This window comes from Penaeus monodon, chromosome 32 (genome assembly GCF_015228065.2).
Source record: "Penaeus monodon isolate SGIC_2016 chromosome 32, NSTDA_Pmon_1, whole genome shotgun sequence".
Taxonomy (NCBI): Eukaryota; Metazoa; Arthropoda; class Malacostraca; order Decapoda; family Penaeidae; genus Penaeus; species Penaeus monodon.
Window position 1 is genome coordinate 35479281 of NC_051417.1, and position 245 is coordinate 35479525.

The window sequence follows — 245 nt, forward strand, 5'->3', positions numbered from 1 at the left end:
AAAAGACACCTATATCAGATGGAGTTTTTTAAAAGTTGCCCCCAAAACACGGACCCGCCGTTGACTTGCGTTTCACCCCTGAACGGATCCCAGGGGCCAGGAAAGCGCCGGCATCGTCACCAGCGAGGGCGTTGGGTGCAAGCAGTTCCACTACCACAAGGGAGAGGGCCTCGTTGCCTCCACCTTCAAGGACGAGAGTCTGCAGAAACTCAAGGGTGAGGCTTTTGCAATTTGCTGGATATTTG

General features: G+C 53.9%; 1 protein-coding gene across 1 annotated transcript in view; it reads left to right on the top strand.

Annotated features, from left to right (window-relative positions):
• Positions 1-245, top strand: part of LOC119593655 (amidophosphoribosyltransferase-like) — an 11670-nt gene that overhangs the window by 1825 nt on the left and 9600 nt on the right. Inside the window, exon 3 of the mRNA XM_037942605.1 lies at positions 94-215. Within this exon, the coding sequence (XP_037798533.1) occupies positions 94-215 (122 nt within the window). The remainder of the gene's footprint in view (positions 1-93; positions 216-245) is intronic.